Source organism: Ovis canadensis, chromosome 3 (assembly GCF_042477335.2).
Source record: "Ovis canadensis isolate MfBH-ARS-UI-01 breed Bighorn chromosome 3, ARS-UI_OviCan_v2, whole genome shotgun sequence".
In the NCBI taxonomy this organism is placed as follows: domain Eukaryota; kingdom Metazoa; phylum Chordata; class Mammalia; order Artiodactyla; family Bovidae; genus Ovis; species Ovis canadensis.
In genome coordinates, this window is record NC_091247.1 from 114,336,769 (window position 1) to 114,355,584 (window position 18,816).

General features: G+C 37.2%; 1 protein-coding gene across 1 annotated transcript in view; it reads left to right on the top strand.

The window, feature by feature from the left end:
- TRHDE (thyrotropin releasing hormone degrading enzyme) overlaps positions 1–18,816 on the top strand; it is a 461,351-nt gene that overhangs the window by 331,192 nt on the left and 111,343 nt on the right. Inside the window, exons 8-9 of the mRNA XM_069584013.1 lie at positions 14,784–14,849; positions 15,479–15,666. Coding sequence (XP_069440114.1) covers positions 14,784–14,849; positions 15,479–15,666 — 254 coding nt within the window. The remainder of the gene's footprint in view (positions 1–14,783; positions 14,850–15,478; positions 15,667–18,816) is intronic.

An 18,816-nucleotide genomic window follows, 5' to 3' on the forward strand; every position in this document is an offset into this window, starting at 1 on the left:
AATCAATGTAAGGCAATGAGGTGTGGATAAGAAGTAAATATCATTATTATTGGTTGTGCTCATAAAATTCTGATAGCCTGAAGGTAATGACAGCACAAAGCCATAGGGGTTATGGCAACAACATACTCAATAACCTGGGTTCCATGGGAAGCTACATGTTAATATGTGTACATAGGATTTTTATTTGAAAACTGAAAGCTTATGTTCGTGAGACAGTGGTTTGCTCCCTTGCATGTAAGTTTTTAGATAAATGGGAAGTCAGAAAATAACAGAGGAACAGAGACAGTTTGTGTCAAAGTTAATTTCCTTTCTGAAGATTTACTATTGTGTTTTTAATCAGATGGTAGCTGAATCATGCTTCATCTAAATCTGAATGACCATAGGCAGGTTCTGTTCATATTTTCCCGTTTCACTTAAATCACTGTGCAGTTTTAGGTATGCTATAGGTAGAAAGGTTAATTAACTCTTCATGATAGTTTTTTGTCATCAGTCAATACCGTATGATAATAATACTATCATTGATCATGTTTAATCATTGGATTTTACCTAATTAGCATTTAACTTATTAAAGACCAACTACAAAGCTAAACTCACTGAGTATGCTATAGAGAAGAAAATATTAATTTTAAGGAAAGATTCTATGAATTTGAGAATCAAGAATACTATCTCTAATAAAAAGCAAGTATTTAAAAAACATAAATAGCAAAAACTATTCATATTTTTAATCAGAGAAAAATAACTTCTATTCGTCAGTTTTAATTAATTTGCTTATATACAGCTACTGGTTGAATTCTTACCATTTTGCCTCTGAAATAAATGTTGTTAGTTGACTACTGTGACTATACAGCATGAACTAAAATGCCTTCATTGGTAGTGACATATATCTCTATTTGTTTATCCCACAAGCATTTACCTAGGTTAATGGGAGGTCTTAGAAATTTATTCTTACTGGTTTCTTTTACCTGTTAGTCAAGAGCTCAAGATATATTCATCTTGTGAAAGTGTTAGTCACTCAGTCATGTCCGGCTCCCCTATCCATGGAATTCTCCAGGCAAGAATACTGGAGTGGTTTGCCATTCACTTCTCCAGCAGATCTTTCCAACCCAGATATTGAACCTGGGTCTCCTGCTTTGCAGGCAGATTCTTTACCATCTGAGTCACCAGGAAAGCCCTATATTCATTTTAACTAATAGGATTTATACTGTAAATGATGTTTTTGATAATTTTATTTAAAATACATTTGTGCAATGATTTGACATATTAGACTGATGTATGACATATATGTGTGTGTGTGTGTGTGTGTATGTTGGTCTGTGTAAATATGTAAATATGCACATACTTGGATATGTATACCTATCTACAAACACTCTCTCCTTGTAAACATTACCATTTGGTTATATTACTAGTTCAGAGGTACAACAAACTTGCCTTAGAGGCATTTTCCTCTAACCTAATTAGCTCTTGCATCAGCAGTTTTCTTTCGTTTCCTTTTTTATTTTTTCTCTTATATTATGCTCTATTTTCAGAATGTTCATGTAATAGCCCAGAACTATATATTTGGCAATATTGAAAGCTTTGATGCTAAAAAAAGCCCTTCCAGGTTGGGAAGATTTTTTTTAACTCCTATTTTCATAATTGCTAGATGATTCTAGAACATAGTTTAGTAGTAGTAATATGGCATAGATGTACATAATAATTTTAGTTTTTTTCCTAGTTGACAAGCATTTACATTGCTTTCCAATACTGGTAAAATAAATAACACTGAAATAATTTTTAAATTATATATTTACCCATTGATTTTGATTTTCTTTTAATCTATATTTCTGGAAACACATTACCAATGTTTTCTTCTAAGATATTAAGTCAAGACATAATTTAGAAAGAAAGTATGAAAGTTCTATTTTTATAATACACTAAGCAAACAACATTGTGTCTTATTTGCAAAATAAATTTCTCACCAATTTAATAAGTAAAAAATTGCTATTTCAGTGTATGTATTTTTATCACAATGAGATTGAGAACTTTTCATGTATTCTCTCGCCTCTCCATGTGACTGTTTAAAAAAATTAAAGTTTTCCTTTTTTAAAGTTAAAACTATTCATAGTTATAGAAATAATGAACTGTAATATATTTATACTAATTCTTTTCCTTCTTTGATATCTAAATGTCAAAATTAAGTTGTGAAAAGCCATATGTTATAAATAAGTGGCTTAAGAGTGCTTTAAAGACCTATCCTAAGTTATGTGTTTGGAACTTATCTTACAAAAGGTTCAAATGTATTCAAAATTCCATGTTGCTCTACCTCGGTATTTCTGTCTATGGAAGAGAAGGCTCCGTGTTAGTATAGCACACAAAGAAATGGGGATATCCGTGTGTCATCCTGCATCTTATTTCCTTTTGCAACCAGTCTCTTGTACTCACTTTTTCACTTCTGCTCAAAGTCTCTGTGATTATGTTACAGATCATTCCTCCCCCCTTAAGAGCAATAGCTCATTTTAGTGTCAAAACCTTCCCTTAGTGCTTTGTGCTAATAAACCAAACTATGATTTCCCTTCCTGCCTCTCTTTAGATCCATGTAGTTCACCCATCAAATATGTTCAGTCACTCATTTATTCCGCACATGCTGCATGGCCACACAGTGTCAGACACCATGATATGTACCAAGTATGTAAATGTTCAGGGTATGCTACACACAACAGATATGCCCCCTGGTCTCATGAATCATATTTTTGGACAAGATTGATGCTAAAAAGGAAAAAGGCAAATACAGATATATTTCCTAAGTGTCATAAATACTAGGCAGGAAAAAAATAGGATGTTGTGATAGAATATATAAGATGGTGGTTAGGCAACTTTAGACTGTTTAGAAAATCCTTCTTGAGAAGAAAGCATGTGTCCTGAGGTCTGAAGGATGAGAAAGGGGGTTGAGGGAGATCATTCTGGGAAGATGGAAGGGCTTGCACAAAGAGCTGAGGGAGGAACTTGGTGTGTTCAAAGAAAAGAAAAGAGCTAGTGTAGATGAGCAGAGATAGTCAGGACAAGAGATAGGAGAACAGGAGCTAATTATGCAATACCAAAGCGCACTGTGCTTAGGAATGTTGGGTTTTATTCTGAGTGCAGTGGGAGGTGATTCACCAATTTTAAAAACTGGGATGCAACCTGGTTCTATTTATACTTAAAATAACTATTTGGCTAATTATAGTAATACATTTGGACTGAGGCAATCAGTATACCAGTAGGGGAATCAGGTAAAAAAATTAGGAAGATGGTTTAATAGCTGGGTGAGTGATGGTAAAGGCTTAAAGAGTCACTAGATATATAGAGACATAGATAGAGTCAGTGTTTTTGAAGGTAGGATGAAATGAACCTAGGGATAGATTGGCTGAAGAGTGTGGCAGGAGAGATCCACAAGAGTGAGGTATGAAAGGAGGAAAAGGCAACTAAGAATGATTCTGAAGTTTCTGGGTTGGAAGCCTGAACCTTAGTCCTGAAGGGCTATATTGTTGGAGGTGGAAGGAAGAGAAGGTGCTAGTAAAAGAGGCTGTATCAAGTTAAGTGTCAGTTGATCAGTCATGTTCAACTCTTTGTGACCCCATGGACTGTAGCCCGCTAGGATCCTCTGTCCATGGGATTTTCCAGGCAAGGATACTGGAGTGTGTTGCCATGCCTTCTCCAGGGGATCTTCCCGACCCAGGGATTGAACCCAGGTCTCCTGCACTGCGGGCAGATTCTTCACCATCTGAGTCACCAGTGGAAAGAATAAGGAGGCAGGCAGAATGCCAGTGGTATGCTGTTACTCATGTCAAGAAAAAAACATATTTCAAGAATAAGAAAGTGACCAAGGAGGTTAAATGCAGCTGAGAGGTGGAATAAAATAGAGACTAAAAAGTGTTCCTTTTGGCAGTTTGCATATTTAATGACTTTAGTGGACTGTGTTAAAGGGTGGGAGGGGGGAAATGTCTAAGAAGAGACAGTGTATCTAGGATAAAATTTTTAAAATTTGCCAAGGAAGGAGATCAGAAAAACAGAGGAGGTAGTTAGAGGGCAAAGGAAGTTTGCTTTAAAAATGGGAGACAGGTGTGCTAGTTTTAGGCTGGTAGAGCAGGAGTCGGGACAGAAGTTGATTGTACTGGAGAAGAAAGAAATAACAGGGGCTTTGGTTCTCGAGACAGTAAAAAGGCAGGTCTTCTGTAAGAGAGACCCTTCCAGGAAATTTGGAGATTTGGAATTCAGAAAATAAGGGAGTTGATTTTCTGATGAATTCTATTTGTTTATTTATGTCACACATGAGGCTTGTGGAACTGTAGTTCCATGACCAGGGGTCAAACCCAGCCCATAGCAGTGAAAGCACTGAGTCTTAATGGCTGGCCCACCAAGGAATCCCAAAATCTGTGTTTTAGTGTTCTGTTTGAGGCAAGGTCACTAGCTGAAAGGGAGGTCATGCTGTGTGGTAGAGAGGTCTGAAGACTGAGAACTGGGTTGAGTAGGCAGTCACGGCTGCCTGGTAGTCCTGAGTGCCTGTTTGAGTTTGGCAATTATGAATTCATAATAATACTCAGCTGCTCAAATTGCATCAGTTTTTTCCTGTGATGTTAACTATACTTCTGCAAGTTTTTAAGAAGCAAATACTTGAGTTTGTCCAGGATTGGGGTTGTTGCCAGGTAGTCTAATTGCAAAACAGAGCTGCAAAGGAGATGAGGCTATCTGCTAGAAACTGATTCAGATACAACTATAACAGAAGCTGAATAACCAGCGAAACAAAACCAGGAAGGATCTGATAGGAAACTATCTATCTAGGTAACAGTGTCAACAGTATTATTTATATAATATAATATATCGTTTATATTAGTAAGTGTATGTGATTTTAACATTTAATGAAAGGCATCCCCATGCTTCTGAGCCTACGGGAAATTTAATCTGTCCTTAGGGAATTGCCCCGATGTCACTCCCACTAACAGGAGAATGTTCTAGGGAGCTTTGTCAGTCCAGAACACATGGTGAAGAGCCCTGTGTTCACATCCACGCTGACAAGCAGTCGTGGGCGTTTCAGGGAAGAGTTGAGACAGAGTTCTTGCTTGAGTTGTTGGTCTGTCTCTTGCTCAGGCCTTGCCTTTCTGGTGCCCTGCAGGTGAGTATCCTTGTCGCATTGCTGCTCACCTAGGTATGGCTCTTTTGTGCTGAGGAGCTGACTAGTGCTTGCCCGCCCTCTCATCAGTGGCCTCATCACCTCAGAAGACCTCTGTGAAATGCAGACTTTAGCGTCCAGGCCTCTTTCTTTCCTCAGACTTGGGTAGGGGAGGTTTCTAAGCTTTTCTCACATATAGGGAAACTTTGATCTCAACTTTATTCTTGCAGTTTTACCTTTTTAAAACTAAAAATAAGATTCCTCCGAGCACTTTCCTCTTACAGGTTAGTCCATTTAATTTCCCTACCTTGGTTCTCTAGAACATTTTGACTTCTCTTGGAGACGAGGTTGAGGAAGATGTTGACTCCAGACAATTTTTCCCCTTGAGCTTGGTCTTAAAATAACTAGTTTCTCAGCTTCTTTGGGTGGCAGACTTTTTTTCCCCCTAAATGCTTTACTTGTTTTATGTCATTTTCTATGCACACTGTTCTCAAGTAAGTACTATATTATCTACTTTTTCCAGTTGAAGAAATTAAGGCTTAGAGAAATTAGATATTTTACCCAAGATCACACGGCTGTTAAAGATTGGCTTGAATTCTTAGTTTTCCTAAATATGCACATCATAATCTCTTTCTCAATTGAGTTTCATTTTCTTCTCAGTGACTCACCAGCGCTGAGTAAGAAAACTCCATGTACATGGCTTGCAGTCAGTGGGCATCTTGATTTACAAAAGGCAGTGTATTTTTACCAGCCAGGATATATTTTATCTCTTTTGTGAGCTTGCTGTGGTCAAGACCCTTTACCCAGGCCTTCAAAAAAAGGAATGCACAAACTTCAGTTTTACCAATAGATTCACTTTATGTCTCAGTAATTCTTCAAGCTAGCAGTAGAAGTGAGAGGTGGGGATATTTGAGTACCCAGAATACCCCTATAGACTTACATTCACACTACTTTGCTGACAGGTGTTAAGACCCTGTCCGGTTGTTCTGGAATGGTAGTGCAAATCCAACAGCAGCAATATTGCCTCTCTGGTGATGCTCCTGCATGTTGGGGCATTGATGGTGTGGTCTAAAATTGCTAAATAAGAGATATGTGAAAACAGAGCTGAATTGAGAACATGCCACTGTCTATAATTTAAGACAAACAAACAAAACATCTTTCATGGGCTAGCAGGTTGTTTTGATGTAAAATTTTCTGGCATATTCACAACTTTAAGAAAGAATACTAATGTTTACAAAATTTATACTCAGGTGGCATAAAGGATTTTTAAAAGCGTAAAATACCTTTTTGTTCCTACAGAAATATGAGTACTTCTGTAACTAAGCAACTTCTGAAAGTTAATTTAAGTTAAACACACATTAAAAAAATCAAACTGGCCTGCAAACAATGATATAACTGACTTTTCAACTATTATTGCTCTAGCTGTTCAAACAACATTCCTTCTGAAATTCCATTTTTCATTGTATCTTGTAGTCAGAAACTACTGTACCTCCAAATGTTTGATAATGATTTCTATTTTTACTGCGTTTCCTCTTGGAAACTGTTGTAATTTAATAACAAACATTTAATAATTATTTATACCTTTCTATCCTGTTCTTATTTAATAGAATTAAAATACAAGCATGCTGTTATTTTCCATAATGCCTTTTCAGTACTTTGCTACTCACTTTTACTTAATTTCATAATGTCCAGCCAGTCTTTGTGTATTAACCAAACTATTATTTTGAGCTACAGCCTAGGTTTCTTGTGATTCAGTTCGTCATCTGTCACTGTTTCAGTCTCTTACTTCTGTTTCTCAAGGTCAGGGAATGTAGAAACGTCCTCTGAAATGCATGGCCAGGCTTCAAATGGTTTTTTAAAAAAATTAATTTATTTTTTATTGAAGGATAATTGCTTTACAGAATTTTGTTGTTTTCTGTCAAACCTCAACATGAATCAGCTGTAGGTATACATATATCTCCTCCCTGTTGAACCTCCCTCCCATCTCCTACCCCATCCCACCCCTCTAGGTTGATCCAGGGCCCCTGTTTGAATTTCCTGAGCCATACAGCAAATTCTCATTGGCTATCTATTTTGCATATGGTAATGTAAGTTTCCATGTTACTCTCTCCATACACCTCACCCTCTCCTCCTCTCTCCCATGTCTGTAAGTCTATTCTCTATGTCTGTTTCTCCATTGCTGCTCTGTAGATAAATTCTTCAGTATCATTTTTCTAGATTCTGTTTATATACATTAGATTATGATATTTATCTTTCTCTTTCTGACTCACTTCACTCTGAATATTAGGTTTTAGGTTCATCCACCTCATCAGAACTGACTCAAATGCACTCCTTTTGGTGGCTGAGTAATATTCCATTGTGTTTATATACCACAACTTCTTTATCCATTCATCTGTTGATGGACATCTAGGTTGCTTCCATGTTCTAGCTATTGTAAATTGTGCTGCAATGAATAATGGAATACATGTGTCTCTTTCAATTTTGCTTTCCTCATGGTATATGCCTAGGAGTGGGATTGCTGGGTCATATGGTGGTTTTATTCTTTTTTTTAAGGGATCTCCGTTCTGTCTTCCACTGTGGCTGTATCAATTTATATTCCCACTAACTGCAAGAGCATTCCCTTTTCTCCACACCCTTTCCAGCGTGTATTGTTTGTAGACTTTTCAATGATGGCCATTCTGACCAGTGTGAGGTGATATATCATTGTGGTTTTGATTTGCATTTCTCTAATAATGAGTGATGTTGAGCATCTTTTCATGTGTTTGTTAGCTATCTGTATGTCTTCTTTGGAGAAATGTCTCTTTAGGTCTTTTCCTCACTTTTTGAGTGGGTTGTTTGTTTTTCTGTTATTGAGTTGTATGAGCTGCTTTAATATTTTGGATATTAATCCTTTGTCAGTTGTTTCATTTGCTATTATTTTCTCCCATTCTGAGGGTTGTCTTTTCACCTTGCGTATAGTTTCCTTTGCTGTGCAAAAGCTTTTACGTTTAATCAGGTCCCACTTGTTTACTTTTGCTTTTATTTCCATTACTCTAGGAGGTGGGTCATAGAGGATCTAGCTTTGATTTATGTCATTGAGTGTCCAGAGAAAGACTTTGACAAAATTCAGCACCCATTTATGATTAAAACTCTTCAAAAAAATGGGCATAGAAGGAACCTGCCTCAACATAGTAAAGGCCATATATGATAAGCCTATAGCAAACATTAGTCTCAGTGGTGAAAACTGAACGCATTCTGCCTAAGATCAGGAACAAGACAAGGGTGTCCACTTTCACCACTATTATTCAAGATAGTTCTGGAAGTCCTGGCTACAACAATCAGAGAAGAAAAAGAAATAAAAGGAATCCAGATCAGAAAAGAAGAAGTAAAGCTCTCACTGTTTGCAGATGACAGTTTCGATCCCTGGGTCAGGAAGATCCCCTGAATAAGGAAATGGCAACTCACTCCAGTATTCTTATCTGGAGAATTCCATGGACAGTATAGTTCAAGGGGTTGAAAAGAGTTGGACATGACTGAGTGACTAACACTTCAGGCCAGTCGTTGGACTCATTGGGAAGGCTGGAGAATCAGGCTTACAAAACAGATAATAATAACTAAGAAAGCATTGCAGGGGCTTCCCAGGTGGCACCTGTGGTAAAGCACCCAATGCAAGAGACAGAAGAGATATGGGTTCAGTCCCTCGGTTGTGAAGATTCCCCTGGAGGAGGGCATGGCAACCCACTCCAGTATTCTTGCCTGGAGAATCTCTGTGGACAGAGGAGCCTGGCAGGCTACAGTCCATGGGGTCACAAAGAGTTGCACATGACTGAAGCAACTTGGCTCACATGCATGCAAGGAAGACTCAGAAATGAAGAAATGTAGCCACGGTCATGCCATAAGCCTGGTTGGTTCAGTTGCTGCCATGAGCATTGCTGTTCCTGGGCCCTCAGTGTCACCATCACAGGCAATGTGATTGCAACTCTTCCTGCTCCTTTGCTTTGATCCTGTAGGAGTCACCGCCCTGGGATGAAGTGTCCACTTGTGTCCATGCTTTAGCTGCCAGGGAGAGTGGAGAGGGAGAGAATTTCATCCCTTCCATTTCTAAGGGAGAGAGCCCTCACTTCCCTGTAAGATTACATGATGACTTATTACCCTCATATAGAAGTGGTATTTTAAATGCTGGAAAGACACAGGAATGACAAATGGCCACTACAAATATTTTGAACTACAATTATTCTTAATAGAAAGGAACAATATTTCAAACCCTTGCTTTAAACTTCCTGACACATAGAAAAACCAATGCCCAATTTACCTGGCATTTCCCACATGGTTCTTACAAGTAGATGGAGTCCTGCCTCCCAATGTCACTGAGGCTCATACTTGCATCCCTTGTCTCACTGGAGAAAACACTGTTGGTGTCCTACCCATAAACTAGTCTCCTTTTCCTCCTTATCAACCAGATTTTGATTTTGTTTGGGCTGTCATCCATGTCTGTATAATCATTTACTTCACAGGACAGAGTCCTGACCTGTGCAATTTCCCCCAAGTATTTCACTAATTAATTTTGGCTACAGGACATAATACAATTCTGTTAAATGAGAAACATGGGGGTTTGATGTAGGATTTGAGGGAGAGTTTTCCTGATTTTTTTCTTTAAATATTTATTTGTTTTTGTTTATTTATTTATTTGGGCGCACTGGGTCTTGGTCGCGACATTTGGGATCTAGTTCCCTGACCAGGAGTTGAACCTCTGACCCCCTGCAGTCATAGCTTGGAATCTTAGCCACTGGACCACCAGGGAAGTCTAGACTTTGCCTAATTTTTAAAGAGCAATCCTTAGGAAGAAAGTCCTTATTTTCCTCTGTGCAGTGTTCCATCTGAATATGATGACTGGAATTGCTTCAGCCATCTAACCCCAAACCTGAAGATGAAGCCAAAACTTAGGTAAATGTGGAGCCAAAAGAATTCCACTGGAAAAGAGCTGCAGCACTATCTCATCTTCTTACAGCAGGAAAAAATAAATCTTGTTTTTGGAAAAAAAAAAATCATTCCAGGCTGGATTTTCTGTTACTTGCAGCTAAACATCTTTGAATTTTGTCCAACTCTCCCTCCATGTCATAAGGAATACACCATATATATGTTTGATCCCCTGTTTCAGCATGCTGAAGGGCCTATTAATAGAAGAGTAAGTATTCCATAATTATTTTTGTGTAAATCTTAAAAGATAATAATGCTTTACTTCTTCAGTGCACTTTTTACTTTCCCCCCTGTCTTTATTAGTCCCACTGGCTTTTATACATAAAATGTTATGAACTGTGTTACTTGTTAGCAAAGAAAGTAAAACAAAAAATGGTCTCATACCCAATATGGTGTACACTCTTGATGACATCACAGCCAACTGTATATATCAATGCAAGTTATATATCTGACAAATAAGCTCTGAAATAATAAAGTCCTCTATAAGTGTTTACAGATGGTGTTTGGGGGGAATGTTTTAGGTACAAGAAATCTCTCTCTCTCTGCATTGTTGGCTGTCAGCAGCAAGGCATATTGCGTAAGGAAAGTCAGAAATCTCACAAATATATTGAACATCTACTGATATCAGGCTGGACACATAGGTGCTGGCTGAGTAGGGTAAACGGTAATCATGGGATCCTTACTCTAATGGAGTTAACAGACTATGTGGGTGGCCAGATTAACTAACAAGCAGTTATGACACAGTGTGGTAATTGCTGCTATATGTTGAAACGTGAGAATGTGAAGGGTACTTAACTCAGAATTAGGAAGAGAGTGGGAATGCACAAGAAAGGAATCCAGAGGAAACAAAAGTAAGTTTGAGTCCTGGAGATTGAATTGCATTCAAATGGGCAAAGGAGAAAAGAGTATGTAGAGAACCACATGGGTAGGGAACTAGACAAGCGGGAAAGTAGTCATTAGGCACCTGTTTCAAGAAAGCTGCAAATGACAAAGTTGAGGCAAGGAGGCAACAAAGTAAGGGGGATTGGAGCAGTATAGAGAGACCAGATCAGGAGAGACACCTTTAAGTTACGTTGAAGTGTGTTTGAATGATATTCTGAATACAGCAGGGATTCATGTATATATTTGATGAAAAGTATTTATGCATGGCTGAGTGATTTGATTAGATTTTAGAGGGACAAAGCAGAAATAGTAGCAGTAGTCGGTATATCTGGACAAAACAGTGTAGAGTCGTTGTCCAACAGGCAAAAGGAAGGGGGAGTATTGGGAGAACGTTTTATCATTGTCTGACTGTGGTGGGAAGGGGAAGAGAGGCATCTTGTTTGACTTCTGGTTGCAGTGAATAGAAGGGTTATTCCTGGGGAAGTGCTCCCAAAAGGAGCTGATACAGGGGAGGGTGATGAGTTCAGCTTTGAACATAGCTCTTAGTCAGCTGTGTGCCATCTCACAGACACTGGATTTGGGTCAGAACTTGTGTGGACAGGTGTAGGATTTGGAGATGGGCTGGAGTCTCTGAGTGCTGGTGTTTGGATTTATTGAGTGATGATAATAACACCTAGCTCATAAATGTTGTCATGGGATTTAATGAGAAAATATAAAGCAATTTACACAGCTAAAATGGAGACACATATTATTGTTCTCATGTACTGTGTTCTTTATTACTGTTAATGATGCTTTTTTTTTTGTTACTCTGTTTTCCAACCTGTAGCCAGAAATGATTAAAAAGATTATAGCAGCTACTGTCTATTGAATAGACATTACTGTATTAGGCATTCTTCACTTTTAAAGATTTTATCAATATTAAATCATTTAATCCTCAGAACACCTCTATGTAGCAGTTACTTTTTTTTCATAGAAAACTGTACTACTTATTTTTGTGGGTATGAAGATAGTCACAAAGAAGTTAAGTGACTAGCCAAAGATGATTTAACTAGGGAACACTGGAGGATGGATTTGAACAGACAGTCAGACTTCCATTCCTATACTTTATGTATCACACTATACTTGTGCTTAACATGCTTTTAACTTTTAATCAGTTTATATCGTTAGTTATATTCCTTTAGAATGTGATGGCTATCTTTGTTTTATTCTTTTTAACAGCTCTACTGTTTCTGAAATACTTTGTATAGAGAACCCACAATTCTCTTTACAGAGTTAATATTAAATCATTTTTCTGCTTTGTAGTATAATGTCAAACTGATTGACTTTCATACACATAATATAAATAAAAGTTTTCATTTCTGGTTCACAACTCCAGCCATCTCCATATTCACTGACTTGTAGTTTTGAAAGGAGCTTAAAGTCTTATTCAAACTCATATCGAAAGTTACATTCATCTTGTCAAGCAGTTATTGTACCACGACTTGCCCGCCTTCGGTTACAGAACCCTCCCTCCACAGGTTGTCTCATTTGCGGTTGTCCTCAGCACGCCTTATCCACCACTGCTGCCCCAGCTCCTGGCAGGCCGCCTGGCACAGGCAGAGCGCAGAATGAGCAAAGAAATAAATGATTGCTCATCAAAAAAGCACACTGTTCTTTACGTTTTTCTGTAATTCTACAAAGACAAAGCAAAATTTCAATTCAAAATATGACTATATTTGTGCAAGTGGAAGGCTAAAATAACTGAGGAAAACATTTGGGTTTTATTGTAGAGGAAAGAGATGGCATGTGTAGGATTCTAGAAGACCCAAAAACTGGCTGGGTCTGCTGGCAGGCCAAGAAGGCATGAGCTGCCCTGAATACTGAGGCAGGCAAGTTGGAACACCTTCCCAAGCTAGGATGATTGCCATTTCAGCTTGCTTGAAACGTACATTTGAACTTTATTCTAAATTGAGGAGTGAACCAAGAGCTCAAGTTGATCAGCATTGGGCCCAGGATAACTCATCTCACGAACCATTGGATTTTTATGGTCTGCCCGTGAAGAGAAACCTGTAGTTATCTATTGGCCCTTTCAAGGTCTGTGTAGTACTCCTTTGTTCTCTCTTTTGGATTATTCTAGCAGCACTATCCATAAGCAGAACCCAATAATAAATAGTTCTACTTTTAATGCCTTTTCATTGGTGTTAGTCGCTCAGTCATGTCCAACTCTTTGCAACCCCATGAACTGTAGCCCTCCAAGCTTCTCTGTCTATGAGATTTTCCAGACAAGAATACTGGAATGGATTACCATTTCCTTCTCCAGAGGATATTCCTGACCCAGAGATTGAACCCCAGTCTCCTGAATTGCAGGCATTTTCTTCACTGTTTGAGCTACAGGGAAAATACAATTTAAATTTATGTTTCATAATTCCTGTTTTTCCCCAGTTTAGTCACTCAGGCGTGTCCGACTCTTTGCGACCCCATGGACTGTAGCTTACCGGGCTCCTCCGTCCATGGGATTTTCCAGGCAAAGGTACTGGAGTGGTTTGCCATTTCCTTCTCCAATTTAAATGCTTAACAAGTACAAAAAATAATTCTGAAAACTAAATCTGAAATAACTGATTTAAATCCTTGTCTCTGGGATCTAAATGGAAATGCTTCATATGGCAGGTTCAAAGACAAAATTAGGATTCAGATTGGTCATTCACTTGTAATTTTTCAGTAAAGTTATTCCTAACGCTTGATGGTGACGATGTATTTGTGATTGCTGAGTGTTGGGCATTGCATCTCTAGGAGTCTGATTAAGCAGGGGTTGCCATTTGCTGTGCTATGAGTTGCCAAGAAAGCTGAGTCTGTCACAGGTGCTACAATTTGTATTTCAGAAAATTTTCTTCCCCAACTTTAATTATCCCCAAAGTATTCCACTCTACATAAAGTACTGAAAGAAGTCAGCATTTTTTTTTTCAGTTTTAGTACTATGACGTAAATTAGAATTTTGCCTACTACCTACGTGTTCTAGAGATCATGAAATTTCAGATGAATGAGGGGATACTGTTATATATTGATCTTTCCACTTTGGATTCAGAAAAAATTAATGTCAAGAAGTCATAAATAACATATTCACAGTGACATAAACCATGCTTCTTAGAAAGGAACAGACACGAAACAGAAGTGTATACAGTTAACTACTAGTGATAGAAAATGGCAAATGTGAAGCCCTAGGCTTTAAAATAGTATATAAACTCAGGATTGATTTTTTAAATTAAATATTAATGTGTTTCAAGCTCATGAAAATAAGCATGTATCATTTTATACAAGGCAGCCTGTCCTTTGCAGAGAGACTAGGTAATTGGACAGGTCATGGAGATAGTCATCACCTTTTTGGCAAAACAATCCCTCTGCATTTGTACATATAAGTCAGGTTTTCTGTTTCTTTTTTTCCTTTCCCATAAGATGAAATATGTTTTCAACACTTCAGCATGAAATCCTGATGAGAAAGTTGCCCCTAAATATTTCACTGTATACATAGTTTCTTCAAAATTGCCTGAGTTTAACTTGCTAAATTTAAGGAAGATATTTGACCCTGGAAATCCATAAGAAGTGATGACAGATATGAAAATAAATTTTAAGAGATTAGTACTGTTTGATGATTTAATCAAAAATATGCTATAGCTCACTCTCTTTGGAATATTTTAAAATGAGATTCTTTTTTGGGGGCACGTCTTTATCATTGTGTTAATATAGTTCCAACAATTGGAAATAATTAATTGAACTTAGAAACAAATGTGTTTACTGGAAATTGCTTAGCCTTTGAATTTTAATTACAATTTTATATTCTTTGTAGGATTACTTAACTATTCATAAGTATGGCAATGCAGCCAGAAATGATCTCTGGAATACACTATCAGAGGTAAAGTATAGGAAGCTTGAAAACCAAAACCTCTTCCTGAATATTTGAATTGAGTTTATAAAACATTCATAACTTTTATTGACACTGATGGTTTGTTTTCACTTTTTACATTTCGCTTTTCTTGATATGCTTTCTTGTTTTATATTTGATGTATTATAAGGATGATGAGGTTTAAAAATTAATTCAGCTACAAATTGTTGATACCTTTCCTAGTTTCAAATATGATAATACTTTTGAAATCTAATTTTAATATGGTATCAGATATTCATGTTTGAGTAAAATATTGATGGTAAAGAATTTTTTCTCTATAAGTGAATAAAAGCATTTAATACTAGACACACTGGTTATGTTAATGATGCTTCAAGTACTTGCTTTAACAATAAAATATGTTTTATCCTCCATTAGGTTAAAAATGTTTATATTGATAAAGCTTTCATTTCTATTATATACACATGAAGCTTAAGCAAAGGCAAGAAGATTAATTTTACTAACACATTATGTTAGTTTCACTGATTTTGAGTGTTTTCATCCTGAAATAAGTCATAAAGGTAACCATGAAAATGGTTTAATGTTAATTATGTTTATAATTCATGTTTATAAAATTAATTTATACAATTTTAATTATAAAGGCTTTAAAACGGAATGGAAAATACGTAAATATACAAGAAGTAATGGATCAGTGGACTCTCCAGATGGGTTATCCCGTTATCACCATCTTGGGAAATACAACAGCTGAAAATAGAATAATAATTACCCAGCAGCATTTTATTTATGATATCAGTGCTAAAACTAAAGCACATGAACCTCAAAATAACAGGTACAATTCTTTTTTTTACATGAAAAAAATCCTTTTTTTTTTTTGCACTTTTGCTTTTGCACTTTAACATTTTAAAAAGAATTGATAACAGAATTATGAAATGTACGTGAAATATAGTTTTAATTTCTTTATTTGCATATGATGTTTTCATTTTGAGCCCTTTTTTACTTCCATTTCCAGATATTTTACCTATCAATGTGACAGCATACCAAAGTTGTTTCACTTAAGAGGGCAGGATTTAAATTATTACGGTCATTTAAAAAAATGTTTTTCAGTCAGTAAGTTGTGTCTGACTCTGAGCCCATGGACTGCAGCACGCCAGGCTTCCCTGTCCTTCACTATCTCCCGGAGTTCGCTCAAACTCATGTCCATTGAGTAGGTGATGCTATCTAGCCATCTCAGCCTCTGTTACCCCAATTCTCCTTTTGTCTTCAGTCTTTCCCAGGATGAGGGAAAAATAAAATAATGTGTGATTTTTTTACTTTTCCCTATAAATGTTTATCGAATTAAATTTAAGAAAGTTAAAATACTTTGAAGTGAATTGAATAGTATTGAGAAAACTGAGATTTATAAAACAGACAATAGAAACTAACTAATCCAGAAAGACCTGTTAAAACCAACAGAAATATAAAAACAAGATAAGTAGTGTTTGAACCGAAGGAACTCAAACTAGATCCATTTAGTCTAGGCATCAAAGTCACATAGTATCAATATATGTTCCTTTCCTTAACTTTTAGTGTTTAAAAACCACTAAATGCAACATACATAGAATTTGATTTGTTGTTATTTTAACTTTCATTTGAAATTCTTATTTCATTACTGAAAATTCAGCATATAGTGTTTCTTTTCTATTTCATGTTTTCCCACTGTTTTGCATTTTATTAAAGCTGAGCCAAGGAAAGATAGTATAACTTAAATCATTGCATTTTCTTTTTTCTAAAGTATCTTGATAAGAAGTCAAGAACTGGGGACAGGGAGGGATGGAGGTTAAATTAATAAGTTAAATGAGGTGTAGACTGTAGACGGGTCCTGCTGTCTCCCATTTGGAATATTAAGAATTCTGATTTGATCATGCACCATTATCTAGGTTATGCAAAGCATGCATTAACTTTCTTTGTTATATCTAAATGGAGCAGACATCATTCTAAGTAGGGTAGCTCCAAGACAGAGTCCACGTAGAAGTGACTGAGAAGTTACAGATGTTTTCTGCTGAGTAAATGGGGAAGCCACTCAAGAAAGTATTGTAAGTTTCCTGGTCAGTGTCCTTCAGTAAACTGCCCTTGCAGTTCAACTGTTTGGACCTGTGGAATACAAGGTACTATTCTGCCACATTGTCAGGGTCAGATCCTGTCAACACTTCTTTACCCAGGCTGAATCACTCACAGCTGCCAAACAGTGCTTCCAGTCAACCACTGTCTGGCCCCAGGTGAAACCCGCTTAGGCATCACCCTAGGCTGCCAGGAGGTACATAAAGAGTACTTGGCTGTGGCAGAGTCAGAGAGACTCAGGCCATGCCTTTGAAAATGATTCAGCTGACACAAGCATCGCTGATGCAGAAAAACGTAGAGGACATGCAGACGATAGAGCAAATTGTGAACAAAAATATTCTGTCAGCCTATAACATGCTCCAGATGTATCAGCTGCGAGTCTGATTCTCTAAAGTAAGACTTTCTCCCAGGATGTATAGGCATATATAGCATCTACAGAGCTTTGCTTTGGCTGAAGTTATGAAATCACAGGAATGTTTTAAATGCTGAGAACTTGGCATAGAAAATATTGAGTGAGATAATGCATGGAATCCCATCAGCCTCAACATTTTTTTTTAATCTATTTTGAAATAATAGAGTTTGTAGTTGAAATTTTAGTATTCACTTTTATACAACTGATTATTTAATTCACTGTAATGTTGTGGTCAATTCTATCTGCTCTTTGTAAACTTCTTAGATCTTCATTATATAATGCAAATAGTTAGTGCAGTAAAACATAGAACTCATTTATGCCAGAAATCCCGTTGAGGATATTTTCTAGGACAGCATAATCAGTTCTTTGTCTTCGATTTTGTAGAGGACACTAGAATACTATAACACGCCTCAGTTCAGTTCAGTTCAGTCGCTCAGTCGTGTCCGACTCTTTGTGACCCCATGAATCGCAGCACGCCAGGCCTCCCTGTCCATCAGCAACTCCTGGAGTTCACTCAGACTCACATCCATTGAGTCAGTGATGCCATCCAGCCATAGAACATTTTAAATGTTTGCACCCATTAAAAAGCAGAGACATTACCTTGCCAGCAAAGGTCAGTATAGTCAAAGATATGCCAGTAGTTTTGCCAGTAGTGATGTATGGATGTGAGAGCTGGACCATAGAGAAGGCTGAGTGCTGAAAGACTGATGCTTTTGAACTGTGGTGTTGGTTGACTCTTGAGAGTCCCTTGGACTGCAAGGAGATCAAACCAGTTCATCCTAAAGGAAATCAATCTTGAATACTCACTGGAAGGTCTGACGCTGAAGCTGAAGCTCCAATACTTTGGCAACTAATGCAAAGAGCTGACTCATTAGAAAAGCCCTGATGCTGGGAAAGACTGAAGGCAACAGAAGAAGGGGATGACAGAGGATGAGATGGTCGGATGGCATCACTAATTCAGTGGATATGAGTTTGAGCAAGCTCCAGGTGATGGTGATGGACAGGGAAGCCTGGTGTGCTACAGTCCATGGGGTTGCAAAGAGCTGGACATGACTGAGCGACTGAAAAACAACAGTCATTTTATTTTTCATATGAGGCAGCTAGCTATGTTACAGCAGAGAAAGGAAAGATTTTTATATAATAATTACATAAAGTTAGTTGATGTGTGAAAGTAACATATTTGCTAGTATTTTGATATTTGGAAAGTTGTAACTTTGTGTAGCTTTTTTTTCATAAAGTTAATATGAAGATTCAGTAATGTCTCTCATATGTATGAAGCTTCTTGGAGTCCTGTGCTATAGAGAATTACATTTATCTCCTTTTGTTTTGGGTCTAAAAGCAGCCTCTAAACCATTTTTCATGGCATCTGCTTGAATGCTTTACTAATACTGGTACAATAAAAAAAAAAAAAGATTTTTCACTCAAGCTAAAATAAGCAACTATTCTTTTCTACCTTATCATAATCATTAG